The following is a 26,167-nucleotide window of genomic DNA, read 5'->3' as shown; positions in this document are numbered from 1 at the left end:
AGTACCAAACTTTGTTTTGCTCCTGCTTTATTTTTAAATACGCACACTTGTATGCTTGTGTGTTGTTGATGATGACGATTATTGGTAATAAAAATGTGAGTACCAAACTCAGTTTTGCTCCTGCTTTATTTTTAAATATGCACACTTGTGTGTTGTTGATGATGACGATTACCGGCAATAGAAATGTGAGTAAGGTACCGAATTCAGGTTTGCTCCCGCTTTATTTTTAAATACGCATACGGTACTTGTATGCGCCCTATGGTCCAGTGCGCCTTATGTGTGTGTTAAATACAGTAAGGGCACACATAACTGAGACTGCGCCTTTTAGCACAGTGCGCCTTATGGTCGTGAAAATACGGTAAGTCCTGGACAGAGTGTGAAATAAGAACGAACTGTTAGGTAAGTTTGCACTGCCCACAGCAGCTAACAGTGGTTTTCACTAACCCCCATCTCCTTGTTTGCAATCTTTATTTTCCTTTCACTGGATAACAAAACAAAGCCCACAGTACGAGCACTCAGCATCCGATATGTTGCTGTTACTTTGTAAATGTTGTTTGCAGTGTTTAAGTTTAACAACAGAAGAGTACGTGCTTCAAGGTATCGTACCTGTGCAGTAGACTGTTTTAGCTATGGTTGCTGTGATGATGCTGGTTAAGCCTGTCCCTGCTCCTAGTTCTAGGACTGTAGCTCCTCTGAACATGACTGGGTTTGAGAGGATGAAGTCCACCATGAATAATGCCCCACGCCACACCTGACGTGAGCAAAGAAGACATGAGCTGATGCTGTATCTGACTCCAACTGATTATGCAAAGAATTTCATGGTATACTTCAGGAATACACTTCCATTAATATAAGATAAATACTAGTGGATGTAGACAATTTTCAAAAAGTCCGTCTAATCCAATTTATTTTCTGGCTTTAACAGATAGATGCAGTGGAGACTGACAGGAAACAGAGAGAGGGGGAGACATGCAGCACAGGGCTGCGGGTCAGACTCAAACCAGGCCGGGTTGAATAAACTCACCTGTTTGCCAACATCCTCCATGGGTGTGGCCATCGTGTGCTCTGTGAATAGATTGGACACATTTATTAAACACATCCAAAAACTCTCCTCGTGTCTCCAGGTCTGTGGACATGACCCTGTTATGACACTACTGTCATCTTCCTTTGTCAACTGACTGATAAAGTTTGTGTGTTTGTATCCAGCAGCTGTTTTAATAAACAGCTCTGTCAATGAGTGAACAGCATGGGCTCAGGAGATGGAGCAGAAAAACAAACAGTGAATATGAGTTTAAAGAGGCTTGTAGTAGAAAGTGTTTGAACAGAGTAGAAAGTCCTACACAAGGACCTGTCCAGTCTATTTATCACCTAGGATGTCAGACTATTCATTTTTATTTTTTTTAATTAATTTAGTCTTAAATTAAAGAAAAAAATGTGCAGGTGCTGGTCTGTGTATGAAGTATAATTCATTTGCAATTTGCTGAAGTTCTAGAGTTACAAACATGTCTTTTAATGGTATTTCTGATTTTCACTGTCCTACTTAAATGAATTCAAATGTGTGTTGACAGGTGTGAGTTTGCTCTCTAACAGCTGATGCTGTCTAAACCAGGTGAAAACATTTTATTGTCATTTACATGAAGATGTGCATTACACGTGAGGGGCCCAGAGCATGAGCCTGTTCCATTATCCAGTTTGTACAATGAGTATTGAACAAGTTTGATGCCAAACTGGAAATAAAAGTAGTTTACCTTTAAAGAATAAAATCAAGTATAAAATGTGATTAAAAGAAGGAGGAAGATGATCAAATTTTAGCCTGTGGGAGTCCAGAGGAAACAAAACCCGGGAGTGGAAGGAGTTTGGTGGGTAATCAAAAAAGGGAAGTGGAGTCTGGGGAAGAGGGACAACTTAAAGTCACTGATGTGGTTAAACAGCTGTACAGTAGCAGGGCCCGTGCGGTGGATGAGATTCGCCCCGAGTTCCTGAAGCCTCTGGAGGTTGTAGGGCTGCCCTGGCTGACATGTCTGTGCAACGTCGCGGGGAGGTCTGGGGTGGTGCAGGGGGGACCGGAGGGTGTGCTCTATCTAAAGAGGGATCAAACTTCTCAGTTTGGAGAGGAGAGCTCAAAGCTGAATCTCAGATTCAGGAGGAACAACGTGGTTTTTGTCCTGGTCATGGAACTCTGGACCAGCTCTTTATCCTTCCCAGGGTATTGAAGGGTGCGAGGGAGTTTGTCCAACCAGTCTACATGTGTTTTGTGGACTTGGGGTATACTGTGGGGGTTGCTTCAGTATATGGGGTATCTGGCCACACACAGGCCATTAGTCCCTACACAACTGTAGCGAGACTTGGTTTGTGTCCCCAGCAGTAAGTCAAACTCATTACTGGTACGTGTTGGGCTCCTCCAGGCCTGCCCTTTGTCACCAGTTCTGTTCATAGTTTTTATGGATAGAATATCTGGGTGTAGCCGAGTGGTGGAGGGTCTCCACTCAGGATTTCATTTTGGTTTTTTCCCTTTCATTTTTTTTGCAGATGATATGGTGATATTGTGTTAGCTTCATCAGGTGGTGACCTCCTCCCTGCACTGGAGAAGTGTCCGGCTGAGGGTGAGGCAGCAGGAATGGGAATTAGTACCTCCAAGTCCATAGTTTCTCAGCTGTAACAGGGTGGAGTGCTCACTCTGGGTGAGGAACAAGTTACTGCCCAAGTGGAGTACAAATATCTCAGGGGCAATGTTCCCTCTAATGTTTCATGTGTCTGAACACACAAACTCCCTGAGCGTCTCTTGGACCACTGTGAGCAACAGCAGACGTGTGCACTGTGGTCACGCCAGCATCGAATCCATCCAAGTTACGGTTTATTAAAATAATCAAATTACAGCATTTACATTTATGTTAGACGACTTTTAATTAACTGGAGACTGGCTGACAATGTTCCCTCTAAGCTGCGCACGTGCGCACTGCTGGCACGTCTCTGCGCACAGAAAATATGTGTTGCTCACAAAAAGAAATCTAACCTGAATTGAAATTAAAATTAATACTTTAACAACTCTGTTTTGCTGTGTTAGTCAGTGACTGGCTGCTCCCATATGGGAATGATGCCACCTTATCCCACAGTCCAGCCAATGATGCGATTCACATTCGTATATACGCAGCTAATCAACGTCGCTGACAGGCTATGACAGCGTCCTTATGTGCGACACCGGTGTTTTAGCGAGCAAAGCGGCTGATGTGGAGTGAAGCCACGTTAATGACAACGTGTACAACCATTGGAGATGTGAGCAGGACAGACGGAACAATTGACGGAAAAAGTGTGGACTTTATACCAGTTTTTAAATTGTGTTGATCGGCCACGTAAAACCAGAGTTATGATAAAATATCTGCAATGTTTGTTTTCTTCCTGAATACTGTCGTTGTTTATATTTACTGCGGGAAGAAACGGTAAAAACGGCGTTTTATAAGGAAAACGCTCGAAAGCCTGTGAGCAAAAACAAACCCCACCCCCTCTGCCTTTCCTATTGGTGGAAAAATGTACCATGTCGACCAATCAAAACATGGCATTTAGTTGTTTAGGAAGGGGGGAAGTTTTAGGAGGGACGGCGTGTTTGAGATGTGAGAGATTTGCGACGTTTACCACAAATCTTGTGTAGTTAGTGTGTAGTTAGCGTGTAGTTAGCGTGTAGTTAGCGTGTAGTTAGCGTGTAGTGAGTGTGTAGTGTAGTCAATAGTTTTGTTGTGTGTGTCAGAACAATGAGGCGCCTGCTGAGTGTTACAGGTGTTACAGCAGTGATACATCTGCTGCTGTCAGGCCTGCAGGTATCAGGCTGTTGTTCTCCTTCATCTCATAGTGGACAGAAATTATTTTTGGAGTGGCACAAATAATTTGTGTGGCATCAGATTTGATGCAGAACAGCTGATTGTTCTGTAAATAGTTTGAAATGTTTGTTTAAAAAAAACGCCTTGGCTGCATTTTTAGGTAAACAGCTGCAAAAAACTTTGTTTGCATAACTCAGTTACTTTTTTGAAGAAGTAACTATATAATTAATTGCCCAACATTGGTCATTATTTACTGTATTTTGCAGACAGAGTTACAGGACTCTCTCCCAGACCACAGACTCAGAATACAAGTCAGAGCTTTATAAAAAAAAAAAAAAGAAGAAAAAAAAAGAGAAAGTTTTCTTTTCAAAATTGGAGTAATTTTTACTTCCAATAGTGTTAACATGCTACAAAGGACATGAACAAGATTTATTTTACATTTTCATTGTAAGTGGGCTAAAGCAGTTAATTAAAAGTCGTCTAACATACATGTAAATGCTGTAATTTGATTATTTTAATAAACATGTAACTTGGATGGATTCGATGCTGGCGTGACCACAGTGCACACGTCTGTTGCTGCTCACAGTGGTCCAAGAGACGCTCAGGGAGTTTGTGTGTTCGCTCACACACATGAAACATTAGAGGGAACATTGCTGGCAGATGAATTTGGGTGGTGTCGGCAGTGATGCGGATCCTGTACTGAATTGTTGTGGTGAAGTGAGAGCTGGGCTCTCCCTTAGAGATCAAATCAAGCTTTTTTGTCAATTTGTTGTGCATACAGTTGTAGTGCAAGCAAAATGAAGAGACGTTTCTCCAGGCGCAACAAATATGATAACACACACACAAACAATATGCAAACCCTCCCTACACTCATCCATCCCAGACGTATCACTATTAAGTCCTCACCTAAAGTTTACAGTTAAATAAGTAAATGAATGTGTGCGAATGATCAGTAAGTAAAAACTTTAAAGTAATCAGAATATCTTTATTTTCTTTGTAACAAGTACAACAAAATTAAGTGCAGTTTAAATAAAATTACAAAAGAATAAAATAAAAAAAGGAGGTATGTTAAAGCGAATTGTTCAATGTTTTTATGCTTACCATCTCTACATTGTTTCAAACTGTAGGATCAAAGACATTCCTTTGTCTCTGACCACCTCTCCAGACACTGGTGCTGGGGGAGGTTTTATTGTAGATACATGCTATCTGAAAGATCTGTTTGTTGTGTGGTAAGCTTCCTGCTTTTATGATCCTTTTGGTGAGCAGGAGGTCACACAAATGCACCCCCATCACACACACACACACACACACACACACACGCATAGACAGGTGACCACGAGCCATTCAAAACACTTTATCAGCATTGTTGTCAATGCGACGGGATGGTATCATTCAGACAGGATACAACTGGTTTCTTTGCTCACAGCACTATGCTGATGTTTCCTGTCTCACAGAGGTGTTCCTGGACTCTCTCTGCAAAAGTGCGTTTCGCACTCTCATCCCCTGCACTTAAAGCTGCATCTCGGGCTGTCAGCAGTGAGCGCACCTCACTGGTAATCCAGGGTTTCTCTTCGACACATGCAGTGATGGTCTCACAGTGGCATCCTCTGTGCATGTAGCAGTGTAGCTGCTTACTGCCTCCAGCAGGCTGCACCTCTCTGATCCTGTCTGGCCAGTCACACCTGAAGTCACCTTTACACCTGCTCTGCCAGGCTTCCCTTCAGCTGCACTGCCAGACTGTATTCCACCAGGCAGGCCTGAAGTCCCAGAGCATTTATCATCTACTCTGCCTGTGTTGCTGTGACGAGCCCACTGTGACGCAACAGAGCAGTTTTGTTAAACTAGCTTTAGACTTTTTCTCTGTTTGCAGTATTTGCTGGTTGAATACTGTCCCTTGACTTCCATTTTGCAGCTTTGGGTACATGTCATGCTCCTCTTTTGTGGACAGCTCTTTTCTTTAAATTACAAATTCTATTACCATACAAAGACAATTTTTTCTACTATCTGCACTCATGATAACAATAATAATATTTATAATATGAGGTTTTTTTTAAAGAAACAATATAAAATCAAGATTCTTACCAATCTTTATAACATCTTTTAACCAGTGACCCTCTTCTTCTTGTTCCATTGCATCATTAGACTGTTTGAGAACTACTGGGCGAGTCCAGTCCCGACTGCTGCCCTCTGTAAGGTTTGGCCGAGGTCTGAGAAATAACAAAATATCACATTCATCAACAGAAAAAAACAATAACTAAGCTGCATTTTTCATTTTTATGTTGCTAATTCTCCAGAAAAGTTACAGCATTTTACTTACAGATATGTGAACAGCTGCACATTTCTTTTGTCTTAGTGTAGGTCTGCTATTTTTGGAATTTTAATAATTACTGAAGGAATACTCTTCTTTTTTAAACAAAGCCCTTTATTCTTAAATCATCTTAAAGTGGAAAAGAAACATTACATGTATGAAGGCTACTTTACACCATGGAGCTCTGCTCTCAAAAACTGACATAAATTAGTTTAAGTTAGCTCACAGAACAGAACCAGTAACTAGGGCTGGGTATCGTCACTGATTTCTAGAATCGATTCCATCCACGATTTGATTCAATTCGATTCAATTCGATTTGAATCTGGGAAATTTTGCCTCACACAGTCAGAAATATTATAATTCAGATCGGTACATTTACATATTTTTGTATCTATTAAAAGGAAGCTGACACTTTCCAGACTTTATCAAAGGTGTGAGCATCACAGCAGAGGCCTTTGTGTCAAAGCAGCTGAAGATAAAACAGAAAAACATGAAGGTGATTTTCCTGGCCTGGGATTTTATAAAAATATTCTGCAGTACATCAAAAACGAAAGAAAACCATTAATCAACTTATGAACATCACCTCTGAAGTTACAGCGGTTTTATTACAGACACAGCGTTTTGCATTTTGCATGATTTTAAAAAGTTTAAATTTGTTCAGCAGCCGGGGATAGACGGGAAACTGTTGTTGAAGTAGATTTCTTAACATAAAACTCATTCAACTTTAAACTTATTATTAGTTTGAGTGTCCTTAGGCTCCCGAGTTATTGGTTCTACTAGTGAGCTGACATAAACTAATGTAAGTCTACTGACTACAACAAACCAGATGACGACACATCACTGACACAAGACAGAGCTGAAGATGTGTGGTGTTTGTCTCTCACCTCATCTAACCTGTGTAGTGTTGATATGTATTTGTAACTTTCTTCTACAAACACAGAGTGTATGAAGACGAGAAAACAACTGACTGCAAGCTTTGCTCAAGGGTACAACATGCTTTATTATCAAGCTGGTGCCTACATGATGGTGGGAATCTCACTCCCAACCACATTTCACTCCCATAGACAAGACTGTACTCACACAATGGCTAAAACCTTTGATATTGAAAAGGTTTTAACCTTCTTTCAATGTTTCTCAGACAGTCGGTTTGGTTTCGATGCCAGATGACCCAGGAAAACAAGCTTCAGCGACAACCAAACTCCCCCAGCCGGCAACTTCATTGACATCAAGAGTCAACAGCAGGTGGCCAGATAGCGGCATTGCCCTCGACCTTAAAGGAGCAGCAGCATATACAAACTCTACTATGGATAGAGAGCTGTCCTCTAAATCAGAGGCTTCAAAATCACTGTGTGTGAATGGACTTTAAAAGACTGAGTTTGACATGTGCAACACGTGGAGTTAAAATGGTTGTGGAAGAGAAAGCTGAAGAAAAACTGACAATGTACATGTCACAACCATGAAGCAATGCAGGATGTGGGAGTAGTGACAGCAGCAGAAGAGAACCTGGAGGACCAATGAAGGCTATTTTTAGTGCTGGGACACATGAACACTGGGTTAAGGACTGTCCTGAAAAGCAGGAGACTGAGGCCAACTGACTTGGAGGCTGAGAGAGAGAATGGTCCTCGGCATAGCAACAAAAAGAAGATGATGACACACACACACACACATACAATGCACTAACCTGCCTACTAACAGACACACACACATGCAGTGAAGACTAGCTTATGGTCATGAACATGGCCATGTCTCTCATCACTGTTAAAAATGAAAAGCTTAAATGCTGAGTTCAGCAACTGCTGATAGAGGGGTAACTCTCCAGGTTGCAGGACAATAGGTTGACTATTTAGTAGCCTCTGGTGCTACCAGTCAATACACTTAGTGGGTAATAAAATTGTAAGATGCTTTCTAATGATTGAACAATACTACATGAAGCCAATGGTGTTTTATATGGATCTTTGAAACATTCTGTTGTCATCTGTCCTTTCAGCTTGTTGGGTTAAGATTAGACATGTAACCTAGTTGACTGCCATCATGTCAGGGAGAGATTGCTTGATTTAACACGAGTGAACGAAATGTTGCAGATGGTTAAACCTGATCCGGTGCTGTATGCGTGTGAGTGGAGATTCCAACAGACTGCTGAGTTTCCTGTTTGTGATGAACTGGTGAAGCTTGCACAGCGACACACAGACACATCTGATCACATAGAAACAAACTCACTACATCTTACAGCACAAGGGTCCGAGGGAGCTGATGAGTGGGGTTTGATAAAAATGGTACAGAGATGCAGGAAACTGTGCAGCCAGGGTAATTCTACTCAACTCATTGTGTTTATATAGCACCAAATCACAACAACAGTCGCCTCAAGTTTCCATCCGTCCTAATTCTGACTGGACAAAACTGTTTTCATAGAATACATGTTTCTCTTTCCAAAACTGAACAAAGCAATCGCGGCCATGACTAAAATTAGTGCAACGATACAAACACTGGGAAGAAACTGACATTCCAGGGGTAAAACATTGCAATGAGGTGTTTAGGACCCGTCTGACAGCAAATATTACTGCCAGTTGACACCAGACTCTCCAGAACTGGGATATCCTGGAGTAATTGTGGGCAGCCAGTAAATCTGATGTGGGGGAAATGAAAGGTCAAGGTGACTCCTACGTCTGATTTCAGACCATGTGAGCATCAGTAAGCCTTTAAGGCAAGAAGCAGTGAATGCAGCTATGCATGCCACCTGAAGTTCCCAAGTGGCCCCCACACCATATTGGCACAAGTTTCACCAGAAAGCAACATTTTTTTTTATTTTTCAGGATAAAGTGGATCCTGCAATTTAGTTTTGGTTTGCTTTGTTTTTCCAAGATCGCATCAGATGTAAGACCTTCTCTCTGAAAACCATTGCAGCAATCCGATTCATTCCAAAGTGACAAAGAAATGTTTTGCGTATGACGTCATATTGCTGCCAGTAGATACCCAAGTATGCTGGGAGAGGCTCCAGTGTCAGCGGTGACACGTGGGAGGGAACCGACTGAACATGACAGACAACAGTGGACAAAAAGGGCCAACAGGAGCCAACAGGCCTTCCTGCAAACAGTAGCAGCAGCTGGGAAGAAATTCTCACTTAACATGAGCTTGTAGGCCATCCAGACTTAACCTTGTGGCTGCCACATTCTGTGTCACTGATCCTTCACAAACAACCCAATCCCATCCTTAATCCACAGGGTTTAATATGTTGTCAAACCAACCTTTGCAGCTTTAACAGCCTCGACTCCTCTGGTAAGGTTTTATTCTGGTAAGCTTCCTTACAAAGCACTGATGTTGGGTAAGCAGGCCTGCCTCACAGTCTCCACTCTAATTCATCCCAAAGGTGTTGTATCAGGTTCAGGTCAGGTCAGTGCAGACCAGTCAAGTTCTTCCACACCAAACTCACTCATCCATATCTTTATGGACTTTATGATGTAATGCTTAGATGCAGCTGCTCAGCCATGGAAACCCACTCCACACATTTTTCTCGAGCTAATCTAAACGCCACATGAAGTTTGGATGTCTGAAGCGGTAAATTCTGGCGAGTTGGCAAACCAAGAGCAAAATATGGCCAAGCACCCACTGCCCTGCTCTCTGATTACGAAGCCTACCACTTCGTGGTTGAGATGCAGTTGTTCCGGATCGCTTCCACTTTGCTGTAATACCACTAACAGCTAACTGTAGAACATTTAGTAGCGAGGAAATTTCCTGACTGGACTTGTTGCACAGGTAGCGTCCTATTATGGTAGCACACTGGAATTCACTGAGCTCCTGTGAGTGATCTATTCTTTCACGAATGTTTGTAGAAGCAGTCTGCGTGCCCCAGTGCTTGATTTAATACACCTGTCACCATGGAAGCAACTGAAACACCTGGATTCACTACACCTCTCAGTGTGTACTTTTGTGTGTTGTATGTATAAATCTACACCATTAGAAGTACATGGTGTGATTGGACCCTTCTTTCTTAACAAAGCCTACTACTTTGATAGACTGGGGGGAAATGAGATCCCAGAAATGTCTTTATTAAAAGCACCAAGTTCTACCAAACACAGCAGACTTCCACAAACAAACACTGGTATGATGGAATCTACTGTGTGTTCCAAGTTGTCATCACACAGAAGATAAACTGGAATAATAAGGACATCATGTTCAAGAGTCGGTCCTTGTTCTGCAAAGTGTGGTTTGAGAGAATGTATGGTCTGCTTTAATAGATGCTAGTGATTATTAGATTATGAACAACTCTCCTAAACACACTTTAAATCCTTCAAAATCATATTTCACTGACGCACTACACAAATAATTTGCATTTCTAACAAAAATATAACAGTAAATCAACATCTAGGCCTACAGTGTCAATCCAAAGGATGTCAAGAAATCTAAGAATAATTTTTTTTAAAGAAACTGTTTCACCAACAAACTATTTCCTGAAAGGCAAAACAGGAATATCATCTTACACCAAATTTATAAAAATTGAGCTGACACGGTTTGAACAATATATCTAAAATGTCCTTCTGAAGCAAAAACAAAGAAAAACACAGCTCATTCTGTGCATTTCAATTGGAACTGCAGACCATATACTCTCCCTTTGTTATGTAATACAGACATTCTGGTTTGATGATGATGATGATGATGATGAATGGATTAAAACAAAAGACAGACAAAGTTTTCAGTGGGAGAAAAGTTTCCTCACTTATCCAGGTGACTTGTTCAGTCTGTGTGCTGAACTGTAATGACTACGGAGCAATTAAAAAGGAGGGGCGGGTTAGCGCGCAGCGCAGCCAGCACAGCCACGTGAATGGCCCTACACGCTACAACCTACGCAACCCACGACCCCCCCTCACTCACACTTTACATGTTGAGTGATGTGTTGTATGAGACAGTGGGGAGAGGGAGGGCCAGCAGGTAGAAGACTATCCCTGGAAGGAGAAAGCCAGCAAACAACCGGCTCAGCAGTCACCCCCATTCCACATAACCCAACAAAGTGAATTCAGGGCCCACAGTGACAACGCCCGGAGCACCACCGAGTCCACGCAGCAAGTTGAGCAGTAATAAGCAGATGGGTCGGAGTTTGAGTTTAATGTTTGATTATTTAATGTTTATTTAATTAATTTAATGTTTTGTGTTCTTCTTCCACACAACTTATGAATCTGTCTCTGCACACCGATTTCTAAGGTAAAGATGAAGTTGCTCTACTAGGTTTGTAACATTTGCTGCACTCTACACAATGATAATGAACACATTAATAAAACAAACGATCTGAAGATGTTGAAATAGTATATGGATGGTCTTAACCTGTATGACACCCTTCCCAAGCAAACCAGCAGCTTATAATAGTTGACTGAGAAAATGTTTTTGCATACCGATGTATTATGTCAAGATCTCCATCGAAATCCAAGAGCGACTCTACTTTTCTGTCCTCTCCATCAGGCTCTTCAGTGGCTTGTTTGACTGTTTGGCTGGTTTCACTTTCATGTTTTAAGGCACTCCCTGGCTCGTCACATCTTTCTGCCAGGATCACGAACCTAGACACGAAGACTGAAAAGTACACAAGTATACATACTGAAAAAACACATATTCAGTACAAGTTTAACAATCAGATGATTTGCATTTTGACATGTTTTGAATTTTAATTTTCAAATGACAATTTTGACATTTTATTTCGCTCAGGTCTTCATCTTAGCAGCTTCGATCAATTACCAAGTACAAAACTGTCACAAACAAGTGAGTAATGCTTTACCTTTTTGTCATTTAAAACATGTACATATTATAATTATATTAAAAACACTGATTTGGTCATTGTCACGTTGTGGACAACAGATTCTGTACACAGCAGCAAAAATAAAGCACAATGAACAGTGAACTGCCACTGAGGACGGGCAGTTTGACTAAAATCACTCCAAACACTTTCATAATAGTTTTCATGTTTTCTTTTTGTGATTGTTTTTCACTAATTATAAAAAAATCAGAATGAGCTGAAACTTCTGGGAGAACAAAAACAGTTTAACAGGAAACGTATTCTAGTCACAACAACCTACAGCTTCAGTATTATGACGCTGTGACAGTGACATCATTATACACACCAGGTTGACCAACGTTGTTGAGGTGTGTCATAAGGTGGCGTCCACCGGGACGGAGCATGTGAACATCTGACAGCACAGTCTCATGCTGGAAACTGATTTCCTGCATGGATGATCAAATCTAATGCTGGAACTGAAGATCAGTCACCTGCTCACCTGAAAGAAGCGCGAGTTTAGAGACAAAGCAGGGTTAACAGGCTCTGGTTAACTCTGACAGGGAAACTGAGCCGAGCCCCAGAGCAGCCGTTCAAACCTAATCAAATGTAGCTGGCATGCTCACGGCAGCCGAGGGTGGACACTACTGACAGGCAGCTTTCTCACAGAGTGAACAGAACCAGAGAGACTGAGGTTCAAACTTAATGCTTTGCATTGACAGCAGCGGCACATGACTGCTGAGGTGGAGGGGACCAGGCCACGCTGCCCACGGTCACACTGGGAAAGATGGAGATCACGTAAAGAAACGTGATGAAGAGGCCTGCCGATGACCACAAACGGGCATAACATTAGGACGTCACGTACAGCAGCTGTTGAGAGGCGAGCTCAACCCGAGAACTGGATCCCTGCTGTCTGGACACGGCACTTCTAAAATACATTTACTTTATTTATTTTTTTAAAAATGGGGAGGGGTGACGTTAACTCACCAGCAGCGACGCTGTGCTAAACGGCCACGACAGTTGACCCGGATGGAAACCCTCCCCCCGCGCCTGTAGCGCCATCTGCTGTTTCTATACCGTCGTTTCTGTTTGTGCGTGTAAAATAATTGTTGCAAGCACAAATGTTGCATTTTGAGGGGAAAATTATTTTGAGCAAACAAAACTCATTACTGCGTCCAAGAAATGCCTTTCAGTGTTTGCTATGATTCACACACACACACACACACACACACACACACACACACAGAGCCCCTGTCACTCAGTCGTTGGCGTTTGTTCTTGCTCAGATCTCTGCAGACCTGCTCTCAGTGTGTCGCTCCCTCTCTTTAAACAGAGGCACAATAATAACAAGCTGGCTTTAAATTATTACAACCAACTGCTGAAGCAACCTAAGGGATATATACAAAACAAAAAAGAAACAAAAATCTAAAAGGCAATGCGACTCTTTACTCAGTAGAAGAGCTGGCACAGTAGCTATAAGTGTTTTTGTGCGAGTGTGTCAGAGACGGAGCAAGCGTGTCTATGTGACCAAATTATTTATTAAGCTTTAATTGGACTCACACTTTACTGCAGACGTCACCGTTTCAATTCATGTCATCACCGAGGAATAAGTTCAGGAATCCAGTGGAAACAAAATGAAGCATACACATGGACGGGAAGGTTACACATATAGGTCAGCACTAACTACCAAATGATCGAATGTTAGATTGCATGAATGAAGTAATTTGTCTTCTAGCAGTTTTCCTGTTTAAGGCTATGTTGTGTCTAACTTGTCTTCAGAAGAATTCAGTCGTAGCTTAAAGATAATTCAAAGACAGCATATTTCTAATGTTTTTCTTAGCATTTCATTAAAAGGAGCAACTTTTTGTACTCCAAAGCAAATACAGCTTCTTGTTTTAACATCAAGTGCCAGGGGAGATTCAAGGATCAGAGCTTTGGGGGTGCTGAGCACCCAGAGAGCTGCTCAGCCAGGCAAGATCAACTTTACTCGTCACGATGAGACTACTTCCCTGTCTCTGTCAGTCCCTGCATCCTTAAATGTCTCCAGTTCCCTCTGACTGTCTCCTTGGTGCATTTAAACCTGTTCCTCCCTGTCCTCGTCGTCTGTTGTCCTCGTCTCCATTATCAGTCATCATAATTTTAGCATCTCTGTGCAAGTCTGCAAATTTCTTTATTAAATCATAAGAGTCTTAAATTCATCAAGTCTCTCTGTGCCTGGGTCCTCGTCACAAAACATGACATCACTGTTTTGTACATTTTAACACAATTTAATCCCACATTTGTGAAAGAAAAGAAAAACACTGTAACAGTCTGTAACAAAACCATCAAATCAGATAAAGGTTATTTAAATGCTGCAAAAGAAGAATGGATTGGAATAAAAAAAATATCCTAACCTTAATTACTGGGGGAGAATAATGAATGATGCTCATAGTGAGTAAAAAGTAAACTGAGTGCATTTTTTGGACAGAGATTCACTTTTAATGTGTGTGTATAATACAATACAGATACATAAAAATACACTCCAAAAATAGAGTCCTTGAAATGTACAAATGTACAAAATATTGATAGAAAAATTATAAAAACTGGAGGCAACTTTGCCTATGGTACAATGTATGAAAAGATCTTTACTGCAGATACTACTATGGCTCTGCAGATTTTTTTTATCTTATTTTAACCTACGTCGCCTCACCTTGAGGTTCGCAAATCTGTCTATCACTTTTTGGTGATCAACTCTCTCAAGCAAGTTAACAGTTTGTTTTGCCTGTCACTGTTCCCTATCTGTTTCCTTATCTGGTTCTCCCTGACCTTGTACTTTCTCCCTCTTGGGACTAGAGTTGGATGTCTCGAGACCGGTCTTGAGACCACTTTTACGTGGTCTTGGTCTCGTCTTAGTCTCGACGGACTTTTGTCTTGGTCTTGTCTTGGTCTCGACGGACTTCGGTCTCGGTCTTGTCTTGGTCTCGGTCTTGCTGTCTCAGATCAACATAGTGGTTGGGAGATTTGGAGTCAACAGTATCCATGACACACAACGTAACGTTCGATAATGTATCATGCGCTAAAGCTTTAGCTCTAAGAGCCGTGCTTAGAGAGCGCTTTGTAGTGAATCAGAATAGTCGACTCCCATTGAGTCACTTAATTTCCTTTCGCTGCTCAGCTCTCACACAGCGACACACAGTGGCTCAGCCACGCTCAAATCCCTCCACATTGTGGTATTTTATTATTTCGCCTTCCACGCCCTTCAAATACAACTAAATGCAACCCATTAGATTGAGCAGTATGCCCGGTCAGTAAGTTACAGAAATGTCAGCGACTTCGTCTGTCATAAAGTTTGCGTTCATAGAACACAAAGAGTTTTCGGTAAATGCAAAAAAGAAGCATTCGGCAAAGTGCAGGTTTTGCAAAGTCTCCTTGACCGAGACAGCCGGGACTACCTCAACCTTCACCAGGCACCTGGAGCGCAAACACCCTCAAAGGTAAGCTAGCCAGTAGCCATCTAGCCATCTTTAAACTCTTCTAACTACCTTTCCAACCTCAGAGGACCAGGTCATGTTTATGTAATATTGTTATTTATAATGTGTTCTTCAAGCGTTATAAATTATGTAGGGACAGTTTTTTTGCAACCGTCCCTGCAGACTTAACTTTAACTTAACGTTGCGTTACATGCTATGTACAGGTAGCTAGCGCTAGCAGTGGCTATCCGCTACTTAAACAGTTTTCACTAACTTTAGGTATTTTGGTGAATTCATTGAGCAGAAATATATCGAAACCATTTCAGTGAGCACTTTAAGGGCTGGTGGTTTGTTGTCGACTTTAATGGGCATATTTATGTGGTTGCTGACTCGTAAGTAAGGACGGGCGTTTCAAGAGTGTCCCTATAACATTGCTCGGCTAACAGCTCTCATTGATAGGTTTAAAATTATTGTGCTTGTAAGATACAGTAGTTTTGTGGTTGAATAGAAATGGATGTTGTACAGGTTCCTATTTCCCTGTTTTGTAGGTACTTGGAGTACAAAGCAGGATCTGCAACATCAGTGATAGCGGTCAATCCCACACAGCCTCAATTATCATTGTTTGCTCCAAGCATCCACTTATTTTCCCCAAATTCACCCAGGCAACAGGCCATCACCCAGTCCATCCTCCAGGACCTTATAGTTGGATGCTCTCTCCCCCTGTCTATCGTTGAGAATCCACATTTTAGACACTTCCTGAATGTCTTGGATAGCAAATACACTCCTGTGTCTAGGACCACCTTGACAGAGAAGCTGATACCTCACCTTGTCACTAAAGTGAAGGGTGACATAATCAAAGCCCTGGAAGTCCAGCCAAATGTAGCAATAACAACAGACCTCTGGTCTGACCGGAGGCTTCGTACTTTCCTGGGAGTTACTGCTCATGTTGCCTGTGTAACGTGAGGGTTCACTAGATGGTTGGGAATCTCTCTGAATAATTAGGAACAGCAAGATGGAGACGGATAACTTTTTAGCAGCCTCTTTACTCTCAGCACACCGCAACAACAACCCACACTTCCTGTGTGCCGCCCTCATGAATACTTCACTGGCCTCTCAGAAGCCAGGAAATCTTACACTCAGATCAAAACAGGGAAAACAACCAGGTAGATATAACACATACTTATTACCAGAGGTGTGGACTCGAGTCACATGACTTGGACTCGAGTCAGACTCGAGTCATTAATTTTATGACTTCAGACTTGACTTGAAAAAATGTTCTAAGACTTGTGACTTGACTTGGACTTTTACACCAATGACTTGGGACTTGAATTGGACTTGAACCGGTTTACTTGAAAAGACTTGATATTTTACCCCAAATATAAAATTTAACATGCATATTATATAGAGATTGAAAATGTGACGTCATTCACGGGTAGAACCGCAAAGGATTCTGGGAACTCGTGGCAAGCGGTACTAGCACACGCAGGCTTTCAATTGAAATCAGTTATACAGCGATAAAAAGAAACACAAACATGTCAAGAAGCTGTTGTATTATTAACTGCAATAGCCGGTCGCATGACAGCCACGGGAAGCCGACGGGTAAAGAGATCGGTTGTTATCGGATTACGTCGTTGAAGAGAAATTGTTCGAGCCATGTTTCCGAAGTAACAAAGAGGCGACTGGATTGCAGCCATTCAAAGACCAATTATAACGTCCCAGAACACTCCAGCTCACAGGTTAGTCTGCTCCAAGCATTTACACGAAGGTCAGTCTGCTGTTGTAGTTAATGCGTCATTTTCATAACATAATTGGTGATATAGGTTACAAGCAAGTCTGGCGCTGAACAGAAATTGTTGCGCTATGCTCCTTTATTTATTGTGCATAAATAGTAAATTGTCCTGACACAATATTGCGTTTCGCTTCTGTTATTACCATGGTACACTGACAAAAACATATACTTTTATTCACAGGATAAAACAGTTGTTTTGTATCACTAATTGCCCAGTGCGATTACAGCATACAATATTATTGTCACTGCTACATTTCTGTGATGGGTACCAGAAATTATTTCCACTGCTAATTAATTACCGTTGAGCTCAAAGGTCCTATTAATAAACGGTTAACGAATGTGTATTTATGACGACAATTTGTGAGACTGGTAAACTTATGATACGTACGATGGTCTTTACTTTCTACACGGTGCATTTCAAGGTCCTGTACCCATCCGTCGGTAAACTGTACCTGGGCTTGTTGCAGTGACCGGAAGTTACAAAACTTCACGAGTGTATGCGCTCACTCCAAGAACCGTGTAATTATAAATATGCATATAAATATGCTACGATGAGATAGCTGACTTCATCTAACTAGCAAATGTTTTCCAGGCTACGTTGGTGATGCAGTTTTTTTTTTAAATGATATTTAAAAAAAAAAATCATTTATTTATATATGTATGATATGTATGATATTTTTGTCATGCGATTTTAAAGCCGGTCCTACAACCGCATCCAAGAATAACATGCAGCTTATCTCAGAACTGTCGGTGAAAATTATTCTTGGAGCTAGGTTTAATTGAGCTGCATTTTAAAGAGGTGCAATTTCACAATTTGTGTATATTTTCTAAGTTCACTATTTTGTCATGTGTTGAGAAAAACACAGATTTAAAAATTACATGGTCTAATATTTACATTTAGCATATAACTGCAACATGCTTTTTTTCGTTTTTTTTTAAAGACTCGAAAGGACTTGAAATTCAAAGTTTCAGACTTGTGACTTGACTCGGACTTTTACACCAGTGACTTGAGACTCGACTCTGACTTGCCTGACATTACTTGAGACTTGACTTGAGACTTGAGGATAAAGACTTGAGACTTACTTGAGACTTGCAAAACAATGACTTGGTCCCACCTCTGCTTATTACTGGTTTGAACATGCATGTCTAAACATTCAAACATGTAAACATGTAAATATCAAAACACGTAAACACCAAATAGCTACATAACTAGCTTTATAACCTTTGTAAACACCTCTTTGTATATCAAATTAGATTTAAATTTACTTCTACACTTTACACCTGCAAGAACAAGGACTCTTACAGTTTACAATCATTTTTGCTTGACTGTAGGCGTTTCACAGGGAAGCACTGCGGCAAACGAATCACCTCAGCATTTGACAACATAGTTGAGGAGTATGGCATTGGCCATAAAATAAGCTACATTCTGACGGATAATGCATCCAATATGAAGTGGGCCTTTAAAGTCAGGATGCCAGAAGTAGAGCACCCTGAAGGTGACAGCAGTGATGACCTCGATGATGAAACAATGTGGGAGGATGCAGAAGATTCTGATCCATGGTCAACGGGTGAACGTCTTTCTTGCTTCGCCCACTCGGTGCAACTTGTAATCAGTGATGGGATGAAAGAGGTAAAGGCAATAGCTAGAGCCATTGCCAAAGCCAGCAAGTTTACAAACCTGCTGCACAGCAGTAGTAACCACAAAGACTGGTTTGAGGCACACTTTGGCTCCAATAAGTCCATCCCAGCAGGAAACAACACCCGCTGGAATAGCACCTACAGACAGTTAAAGGCTCTGATCACACTTGACAACGGGGCCATCACTGAAATGTGCAGCGATACAGAGAATTTAGTGTTATCAGCTCGAGATTGGGCTCAGCTGAAAGACCTTTGTGCTTTGCTTGAGCCCTTTTCTGAGGCAACAGACCTTACAGAAGGTGATCATCAGGTGACTATTAGCATGGTGGTCCCCACTGTTCTGGACTTGAAGAATCATCTTATAGAGATGGAAGTACAAATGCCCCAGGTCGTAACTATAGTCAGGGCACTGAAAAGATCCTTAGAGAAACGGTTCTCTGGAATTTTCAGGCAGATTTGCATGGACGAAAAGGATCCAGAAGAGCCGTTTAGCCATCGGATCTACTTCCTTGCCACCATGCTCGACCCCCAGTTTGGACTGACCTGGGTAGATTTAGATGTCCAAAATGGTGAAACCGGACCAGCACTGAGGAGGTTCAGAGATGACCTTAAAAAGTCATTAATAGGTGACTGTATAATAATAATAATTTATTGTTATTGTTGTTTTTGTTGTTCCACTTAATATCACTCTCTTTGGTTTTATAGCATCATTAGAAGCATCCTGTCTAATCCTGTCTTTGTGTGTGTGTGTGTGTGTGTGTGTGTGCACCCTTTTCCAGACCTTTTGATCACAGAGGCAGATGGAGATGCACCTGCAGCACCAACAGAAGAAGACACAGAATTATCAGATAGTGACTCAGCGCCACCCCCAAAACAACATCTTCTTTCACGTTACAAGGCATTTAGGTTGCAACGCAGCAAAAGCCAGGAGCACTGATGCACAAATAAGCAAGTACCTAGACAGCATAAATGACTGTGATGCACTCACCTTTTGGTCAAAAAACAAAGAGCGTTTCCCCAGTCTACACAATGTTGCCTTGAAGGTCCTCTCTGTCCCTGCCTCTTCTGCCCCAGTTGAGAGGGTTTTTAGTAGAGGAGGCATTCTAATGAGACCCCACCGCGCATGACTAGGCTATAAGATGTTGCAATCTTTAGTTTTCTTGAAGTGCAATCAATCACTGTTTTAAAATGTGAACTGTTTTCTCTCCCTCCTCTCTGAAAATATGCTGTTTGTTCATTATATATTTGTTCATAAGATATCTGTTATTTGTTCATAATGTCTGTGTTCTATTGTTCCTGCCCTACTGAACAACAGGCTTGATTTCATTGGCAGTGTGTTGTAATCTCATGCCACTGAAGACATCAAGATGCCAGAATCTTTTAAGCACTTGTTCTTATTCTTATTAATGCACAATTTGTATTGGTATGTAATATTTGTAGTTTGCATCTGATTCATGTGAGGTGTGCACATGTCTTTATATTGTTTGATTACAGAATTTTACTTAAAATGGTGTTGTTTGACTAAATAAATGTGACCATTGACTTTTAAATAACATCTGCATATCACTTTGTGTTGACAGGCCTAATCCATTAACCAGTTACATATTTCCCATTCTTTAGACAGTTGTTGGAGGTGATCGCTGTTTTGTCAGATGACTTTGGGGCCAGTCAGTACCATGATGTCAGCCCTCAAAAGCACACAAAAGTTAGGTTTTTTTTTGTCCCGGTCTTGGTCTCGGTCTTGGTCTCGCCTCAACTTGGTCTCGGTCTTGGTCTCGTCTCGACTTGGTCTTGGGCTTGTCTTGGTCTCGATACCCTCTGGTCTTGGTCTTGCCGATCTCTAAGCTTTCGTTCTTGTCCAAGATCCTGGAGAGACAAGTTCTCTCCCAGCTCCAGGCGTACTTGGACACGAACAATATTGCTGAGAAATTTCAATCTGCCTTTAAGCCATTGCATAGCACTGAAACAGCGTTGGTCAGAGTTCTTAATGATATTCTTGTAATCACTGATACTGGACGCTCTATGGTCCTAGTTTTACTGGACCTCTCTTCGGCCTTTGATATGGTGGACCATAACATTTTATTACTAAGACTTGAGTACACTGTGGGTATTAGAGGCACTGCCCTCGACTGGTTTAAATCATACCTTGCTGATAGATCCTTATCAGTTAACTTGGGCACCTTCTCCTCTTCCTCCGCTCCAGTCTGCTGCGGTGTACCTCAAGGATCAGTTTTAGGCCCTATTCTCTTCCCATTGTATTTGCTCCCTCTGGGCGCAATCTTTGAAAAATACAATATCGCCTTCCACTGTTACGCCGATGACATACAGATCTATTTTGAGCTTACTGACGAACTTGCTGTGTCCCTGCACTACTTTCAAGAATGCATGCGGGAGGTCAAAGAATGTTTCCTGAGTAATTCCCTCGTTTTAAATGATAAGAAGACTGAGATTGTGGTGTTCAACAGTAAAATCCCTCGTGCCCAACTCTGTGCTGCCCTGGGTTCCTTTGCTAGCTTTTCTTGTGACTATGTCAGTAACTTGGGTGCACTGCTGGCTAGCTCGCTCAAACTCGATAAGCAAGTGTCTGCTGTAGTGAGATCTAGCTTCCACCAACTGCGCCTTATCTCTAAGGCTAGGCATTATGTTCCGCACGAGGACCTGGAGAGGCTTATTCACGCTTTTGTGACCTCCAGGTTGGATTATTGTAACTCCTTGTACTACGGTCTTCCCTCCTCTCTTCTTCTTAGACTGCAAACAGTCCAAAATGCAGCAGCCCGCCTTTTGACTGGTACCAGGAAATTTTGCCATATTACCCCTGTCCTAGCTAGCCTGCATTGGCTGCCCATAAAGTATCGTATTAAATTTAAAATATTACTCCTTACATTCAAAACTATTAATAAATTAGCGCCAAGTTATCTTAGTGAACTTCTCAAACCACATACTCCTGCTAGAACACTCAGATCTGCCACTCAACTACTTCTGACCCAGCCCAGATCTCGACTGAAGTCCCGGGGTGACTGTGCGTTTGCCCTGGCTGCCCCGGTACTGTGGAATACCCTTCCTCTCGACCTCCGCGCATCTGATTCCATTGCACTGTTCAAATCACGACTAAAAACCCACTTATTCAATCTTGCCTTTCCCTCTAGTTAATATTTCTTTTATGATTTTATATCATGCACTTTTCTGCTCATTTAAATTCTTGTTTGCTCTGTACCTGTTGCTTTCCTATGTATCAGTGACAGTTATCTGCTTGCATGCTTAGTACTTGCTTTGGTCCTATTTCTATTATCCTCCTCCTATACTCTATCTTATTTGTTAAGCACCTTGGCATACCCTTGGTTTTTAAGTGTGCTTTATAAATAAAGTTTATTATTATTATTATTGTCTTGGTCTCGATACCCTCTGGTCTTGGGCTTGTCTTGGGCTTGTCTTGGTCTCGATACCCTCTGGTCTTGGTCTTGTCTTGGTCTCAGATTAGGCGGTCTTGACTACAAGTCTACTTGGGACTGACAATCATACACAAATAGATTGTATTCAATTAGATGAAAAAATTACATTAATATGAAAAAAAAATACTATGGAGATCGCTAATAAAAAAAAGTCCTCTCTCAGTGTATTTTCAGCCAAAAGGCAAATAACCAAACCAAATGTAAATCTAATAAAAGATTTAAATATTGAAACACTGATCCAACATAATCCTTTATTGACGGATCATTTGTTCTTTCACTTTTACCTGAATGTTGCTCCTGGACATATGACAAAATAACCAGCTTCTCTCATTCCATTTCAAACAGGACTACGGTGTACATTTTAGGACATCGTCAGGTCTCAAGAAAAAAGTTGTCAGGTATCAGACAAAAAATTGTCAGGTCTCAGTTGTCAGGAAAAAAGTTGTCAGGTATCAGAACACAAGGTACCAGACAGAGAGAAAATCTTCCTGCAGGTGGCGCTGTTGTCATGTCCCACCCGAATTGATTTCCAAATACGTCATCAACGTGTGACAGTGGGAGAGCGTAAGGTCATTGACCTCACTGGAGTTTTACCGCGGTTCAGGCTCCTAACGAGAAAGGTAAGTTTAACTTTTTCTCCCATTTTGTTCATATTTTTGCCACAGTTGTGTTATATTAAGTTGCGGTTATGTTGTGAAAGTTACATATCAGAGAAGGAAAGCTAGTTTTGTACGAAACCAAATCAGTACTATTTTTGTCTGGCTAATTCATTCTAGCTAGCGACAGTGGTGAAACGTGATTTAAATTTAAACTGTTCAGTAATTGTTTTGTATACATTTCAGCAAATGGACAAGCTGAAAGCTTACGAGCAGCTGAAAAAACACCTTGAAAATGGTAATCAAACACTTTATTAAATGTTTTTGTAATGCTTGCAAGTTCATTTTTTTAACTGCAAAGAACAATATCGTGCTTTAATTATTTAACATTGTATGGTATTCCTATTTACTTCTCTTCATTAATATGCATGTTAACAGACGTATATAGTTATTACTTTATGATATTGTCGGAGTGCCCGATTTAAAAAAAAAAAAAAAAAAAAGACAAAAGATAAATTTCTCACAAAATTAAAAGACTTTATTGCAATTTAAAAATTAGATAGTCATGTAGGATCTGGCTCCTACAGTCAATCTATAACTACTTACCCTTTTAAAATTTTACTTGAAGGTGAGATTACCCAAAAAGGCTTTGATAACAACATAAAAAAGCTCCTGACAGCAGAAAAATCAGGTAGGTTTTGATACTTTTGAACAACATGTAAAATAATCTCCTTTATTTAACATGATATGCTTAGCAGGTTATGATTGACTAACCACTTTATTAATAGATGCAATGCATTTTGAAAGCAGATGACTGTGCAGTAGTCTGTGATTGTAGTAGAATTCTATAAACCACGTTTCACATCACTGCCCTATTTATATTGCAGATGACACTACTTCAACACGTGGCAATGAATTTCTCAGTAAGAAAACCCCAATTATTTTGCTTTAAGATCACTTGTAATATAGAACTCGCTGTGGATCAGCTTGATTAACTTTCAGCTTCATCCATTACAGGTGCAGCAGAGGCCTTTGGTAAAGCCAAGAAACTACTACAGCCTCAAGTAAGGCTATGGCTTCATCTTGAACAGACCAATTAATTTCTTATCATTGTCATAAATGTGGATCTTTTCACAGCGCACCCTGCAAAAAGTATATCTTGGCTGAATGTGTTCATAGGATTTCCATCCAGAAACATCCAGCTCAGCTGAATTTGAAACAGGGAGAGGCAGAAAGAAAAGCCAGTCCAAGCAAAGGAAGGAGGAAAATGTAGGGTCATCTCTAGGGTTATTTTTATTTTTCTTTACTTTGTTTTTGAAGATCAAAATAAAAATAGTATATTATTTATTTAACTTTATTCTCTTCAGTCTATTAAACACAACAGTTTCTCATTTTTCAAATGTACTGGCATATTCATATAAAGGATTTTTTAAAAGTAAGAAGCCTTACATTGTTTCTTTAATAGTCCCCAAAATATGTTGGTTGTTGCACACCTACAAAATTCCCAAACATGTTGTAATCAGTTTAGGCTTTAAAAACTGAAAGTTTCTATTATTTTATTAGTCTGTACCACTTTCTTAAATGGAATGGTGATAAAAAATGCACAGGACTATAAAACCGTGTTTGATCATTATGCAATGTATTAATTTTAATGTTGGGTATAATAAACAATCTCAGAATAAATCTGCAGTGATTGGGTGATCTGGGTGCTAAAAGCTTTGAGGTTTATTGTTTTTTCAATTATGAGCTGTGGTCTTTGGAATGACAGTTTTGATAACATTTGTGAGATTTTAGACAACCTGGAAAGTTCTCATATGTATACCTTATAGGTTCACCACCCATCTAAGAAGGCAGTCCTGACAGACTGGGGCATGGCAAACATAAGAGACACTGCTTCGTCAAGGAAGTAAGTTCACTGCCCAGGCTATCGGTCCAACTGGTGGCACATATCTTTACATGGCCCCTGAATGCATACTGATGTTTGAAGAGGCCTCGTTCCAGACAGACATGTGGTCCCTCGGAGCCACATATCTGGAGATCCTGACGGAGTCCGCTCCGTGGATTGTTAAAAAACAAAGAGAACTGGCTACACTAATGGCCACCAAAACCCCACCACATGCCCTATCACATCTCAGTGACAAACACAGTTTTCTTGGTGGTTTGGTGAGCTATGACCCAGACTCAAGGCCTTCCGCATCTAATGTCGTTAAGTTTCTCAAGTCAGGCCTTGATCTTACGAGCCGATATGGCTACAAGTGGTAATGTTGCTACAGTCTGCAGTTCAAAAGTCTTTCAGTGTTAATTATGTTCTACATTAGGGTTAAAAAAAAGTTGTGGTAAATGAAATACTGAATCATTATGAAAGATGGCACCTTGTCAATTCTATTTCAACATTTTATTGTACATTTTGTTGGTCAGACAGTTTTCAAATTACCTGTTGATTGTAAACAAGCATAAATAAATGTTAACAATGTTGTATGGTTTTATTGGTCAGAAATGTTTACTGGTGCACCTTCCATCCTCTCTCTCTTCAGAAAGATGTATGTCATTTGCCTCTGCAAACGTAGAAGGTGTAGGAACTGCATTTCTGTTCAGGGCAGTTGTGAGCTCTTGGACTAGCATGAAGTATGCAGCAGGGCAACCATCAGGTGTGCAGGGAAACTGACTGTTTTCTAAAATGTTCTGGCACATGTCTCTGAATTCCTGGTTTGCTACCAGTGAAAGCTCTTCCCTCTCACAGATTAGTTGCTTGGCATAGTCCAAAAGGTCTGGGTCAACTATGTGCAGCACATTGCCATATCCTGCGAATGAAAGAAAATATTGAAAAGGTGTTCAAAGGTTTTGAATAATCACAAAGCTGTTCTAGAACCTGTATAATAAGCAATCACCAGGGTTTACGGATGTTATTGCAGAAACTTAAAAAGATGGAAATATCACTCACAAACATTTAGATCACTTTTTAGTTAAAGGTGCCAACATGAAGCCATTTTTGCCTTGTGATCGGGTGGCACCGCCCACCAGGCGTGTGAAAGAAAGAAGAAAAAACCCGGACCGGGCCGCCTGGCCACCCTTTGTGCGGGTGTCCGCTCCCCAGGCTCCGAAAGCCTTGCCAGCCCTTGTGATCCGGTGGCACTGCCCACCAGGCGTGTGAAAGAAAGAAGAAAAAACCCGGACCGGGCCGCCTGGCCACCCTTTGTGCGGGTGTCCGCTCCCCAGGCTCCGAAAGCCTTGCCAGCCCTTGTGATCGGGTGGCACCGCCCACCAGGCGTGTGAAAGAAAGGGAAAGAAAAGACCCGGACCGGGCCGCCTGGCCACCCTTTGTGCGGGTGTCCTGCTCCCCAGGCTCCGAAAGCCTTGCCAGCCCTTGTGATCGG

The 26,167-nt window shown here is 41.3% G+C and overlaps 3 protein-coding genes across 3 annotated transcripts in view; 2 read left to right on the top strand and 1 right to left on the bottom strand.

Annotated features, from left to right (window-relative positions):
- mettl22 (methyltransferase like 22) overlaps positions 1–13,069 on the bottom strand; it is a 21,757-nt gene extending 8,688 nt beyond the window's left edge. The window contains exons 1-6 of the mRNA XM_040037248.1: positions 12,860–13,069; positions 12,222–12,374; positions 11,502–11,676; positions 5,895–6,019; positions 1,025–1,065; positions 607–751 (exon numbers count right to left, since the gene is read on the bottom strand). Coding sequence (XP_039893182.1) covers positions 607–751; positions 1,025–1,065; positions 5,895–6,019; positions 11,502–11,676; positions 12,222–12,327 — 592 coding nt within the window. The 5' untranslated portion in view covers positions 12,328–12,374; positions 12,860–13,069. The remainder of the gene's footprint in view (positions 1–606; positions 752–1,024; positions 1,066–5,894; positions 6,020–11,501; positions 11,677–12,221; positions 12,375–12,859) is intronic.
- Positions 13,070–14,978: 1,909 nt separating this feature from the next.
- On the top strand, positions 14,979–16,284 carry LOC120736889 (E3 SUMO-protein ligase ZBED1-like). Its single transcript, XM_040037252.1, has 2 exons — positions 14,979–15,345; positions 15,870–16,284. Exons 1-2 carry the CDS (start codon positions 15,173–15,175, stop codon positions 16,282–16,284), a joined length of 588 nt encoding a protein of 195 aa, XP_039893186.1. The 5' UTR covers positions 14,979–15,172.
- Positions 16,285–18,244: 1,960 nt separating this feature from the next.
- LOC120736856 lies at positions 18,245–20,502 on the top strand. Its single transcript, XM_040037191.1, has 2 exons — positions 18,245–19,374; positions 19,528–20,502. The coding sequence occupies exons 1-2, from the start codon at positions 18,558–18,560 to the stop codon at positions 19,683–19,685; spliced, it is 975 nt and encodes a 324-aa protein (XP_039893125.1). The 5' UTR covers positions 18,245–18,557; the 3' UTR covers positions 19,686–20,502.
- The last annotated feature ends 5,665 nt before the right edge of the window (positions 20,503–26,167 follow it).

Source organism: Simochromis diagramma, unplaced genomic scaffold (genome assembly GCF_900408965.1).
Source record: "Simochromis diagramma unplaced genomic scaffold, fSimDia1.1 OVJJ01000516.1, whole genome shotgun sequence".
Taxonomy (NCBI): Eukaryota; Metazoa; Chordata; class Actinopteri; order Cichliformes; family Cichlidae; genus Simochromis; species Simochromis diagramma.
This window is presented reverse-complemented; position numbering and strand designations above follow the sequence as displayed.

What these genes read in the sequence shown, in the direction of transcription:
- LOC120736856 (XM_040037191.1), top strand. Translation starts at nt 18,558, where the DNA reads ATGAAGTGGGCCTTTAAAGTCAGGATGCCAGAAGTAGAGCACCCTGAA. An exon ending in CCTTAAAAAGTCATTAATAG is followed by an intron (nt 19,375 to 19,527) that starts GTGACTGTATAA and finishes ACCCTTTTCCAG; the next exon opens with ACCTTTTGATCACAGAGGCA.
- LOC120736889 (XM_040037252.1), top strand. Translation starts at nt 15,173, where the DNA reads ATGTCAGCGACTTCGTCTGTCATAAAGTTTGCGTTCATAGAACACAAA. An exon ending in GAGCGCAAACACCCTCAAAG is followed by an intron (nt 15,346 to 15,869) that starts GTAAGCTAGCCA and finishes CCTGTTTTGTAG; the next exon opens with GTACTTGGAGTACAAAGCAG.